Source organism: Etheostoma cragini, chromosome 17 (genome assembly GCF_013103735.1).
Source record: "Etheostoma cragini isolate CJK2018 chromosome 17, CSU_Ecrag_1.0, whole genome shotgun sequence".
NCBI lineage: Eukaryota > Metazoa > Chordata > Actinopteri > Perciformes > Percidae > Etheostoma > Etheostoma cragini.
This window is the reverse complement of record NC_048423.1, coordinates 1,442,117-1,443,787: the sequence shown is the minus strand read 5'-3', so window position 1 is coordinate 1,443,787 and position 1,671 is coordinate 1,442,117. Positions and strand designations below refer to the sequence as shown.

General features: G+C 42.3%; 1 protein-coding gene across 3 annotated transcripts in view; it reads right to left on the bottom strand.

The window, feature by feature from the left end:
* Window positions 1–1,671, bottom strand: part of epas1b (endothelial PAS domain protein 1b) — a 62,369-nt gene that overhangs the window by 20,158 nt on the left and 40,540 nt on the right. For all 3 annotated transcript variants that reach the window (XM_034898120.1, XM_034898122.1, XM_034898121.1), the window contains one exon: window positions 496–583. In XM_034898120.1, the coding sequence (XP_034754011.1) occupies window positions 496–583 (88 nt within the window). The remainder of the gene's footprint in view (window positions 1–495; window positions 584–1,671) is intronic.

Genomic DNA, 1,671 nt, shown 5'->3' with positions numbered 1-1,671 from the left:
ATATATATATATATATATATATCTTTGATATATAGGCGGGCCGATACTAGGCTTTTCCCGATATATAGGCATTTAATGTGGCAGATTAAAAAAACAAGGCAAGCCTGCTTAGATCTTTCAAAGAATGACTGTAAAAATGTACAAATACGATGTTTAGGGCACTTCCTCTCTAACTGGGCCGTTTTGGGACCGATTGGTGGGATGGCTGTCGAGGAAGTACACGGAGATACTCTGGTAAGAGGAGACGGCGTTGAACCACGTATCCAGCGAATTTAAATAGCTCACAACGCTGTATTGTCAGCAGTTAACTTCATTTAATATTGAATGTGGTGTTTTCTTTTGCGGGGTGGCCTATGTTCCACCAGAACAAGCTTAGCTCCGGACCGTACTGTGCAGCGCTGTGGATGTAAAACTGCTACTGCGAGACTAGGATGGAGGTAAAAACAAGATGGAGGACTCGTGAGGAAGGACGATAACAGGAGATTGTGTGCTGACCAGATGTCTTCAGGCTGAGGTTTTCTCTGATCTCCTCGTGGTCGCACGGATGGGTGAAGTCAAAGATGCTCTGACCAGTGAGGTCCACCTGAAAAAAACAACAACAACTACTTGAAATATAAAAAGGAACAAGCATAATGTAACATTTTCCACACAAAACATGCTGTGGTTTCATTTCTGGCTGCAGCAAAAGTGGTTTGTAAATGAAAAGTAAAGGGGCAGGAGCGCTTCTGATTTCATTTTAACATCTGGTGCTCATGGGGGGGGGGGGGGGGGGGGGGGGGGGGGGGAGATGAGTACAATTATAAGAGGAAGAATTATTACTCAACAGGTTTGTTGGTTACAAAAACTGATAAAATGACAAATACACATCAATGTGTATCGGCGTGAGCCTTCCTCAGGGTGAAGTGAGGCAACAGTGGTTTGTTGGGGATAATCAGAAGAAGAAGAATTTGGGTGCATGTGAGTGCGAGTGATGACAGCTAACAGGACCAAAGAAATGCAGGAGAGTGTGTCACTTCGAAACTCAAACTGTCATGGTCTGGTTGTGTCCCTCTCTCAGTCCCCTTTGTTTCCTCCGTTTCCCCTCCCTGCTGTTTCTGTCTGTCAGTTTGTCACGTTCTGTCTAGTTTAAGTGCGTGTATGTGTGTGTGTGTGTGTGTGCGTGCGTGTGTGTGTATGTGTCCAACGTTTCAAAGAGGTAGATTTGTCCGCCCGTCTAAAAACCCAACAGAAGTAACCTTTCAGCGGACTCACAACATGTGTGAAGCTGCCTTCAAGTGCGTTTGGAAATGTCAAAATCAATAAATGATAATTTTGTCTACTTCTGATTAACGGACACAGCAGGAACGCTAAATATGAAGATGTGATTTCCTGTGATCTTGTTATCTTTTATGTGGATGTTATACCTGTGGCTTTAACACGGTTTCATCCCTTAACAACAGATTTGTTTCTGATATGTACATGATTCCTTAAAAAAAGGAAGAAGAAGAAACGTGTAACGTGTGCATAATATTTTAAATATGCAGAACATTTTGAACAAAACAGGAAAAGAATTAAATAAGAATACAATTATCCTTAAATACATTAAGGATAAGGAACAATTCACCAGAATGGAGGAAATAAAGAGTTTGACGCTTTAAATTAAGAGGGGGAGAAGCCCCACACATGCCCCCG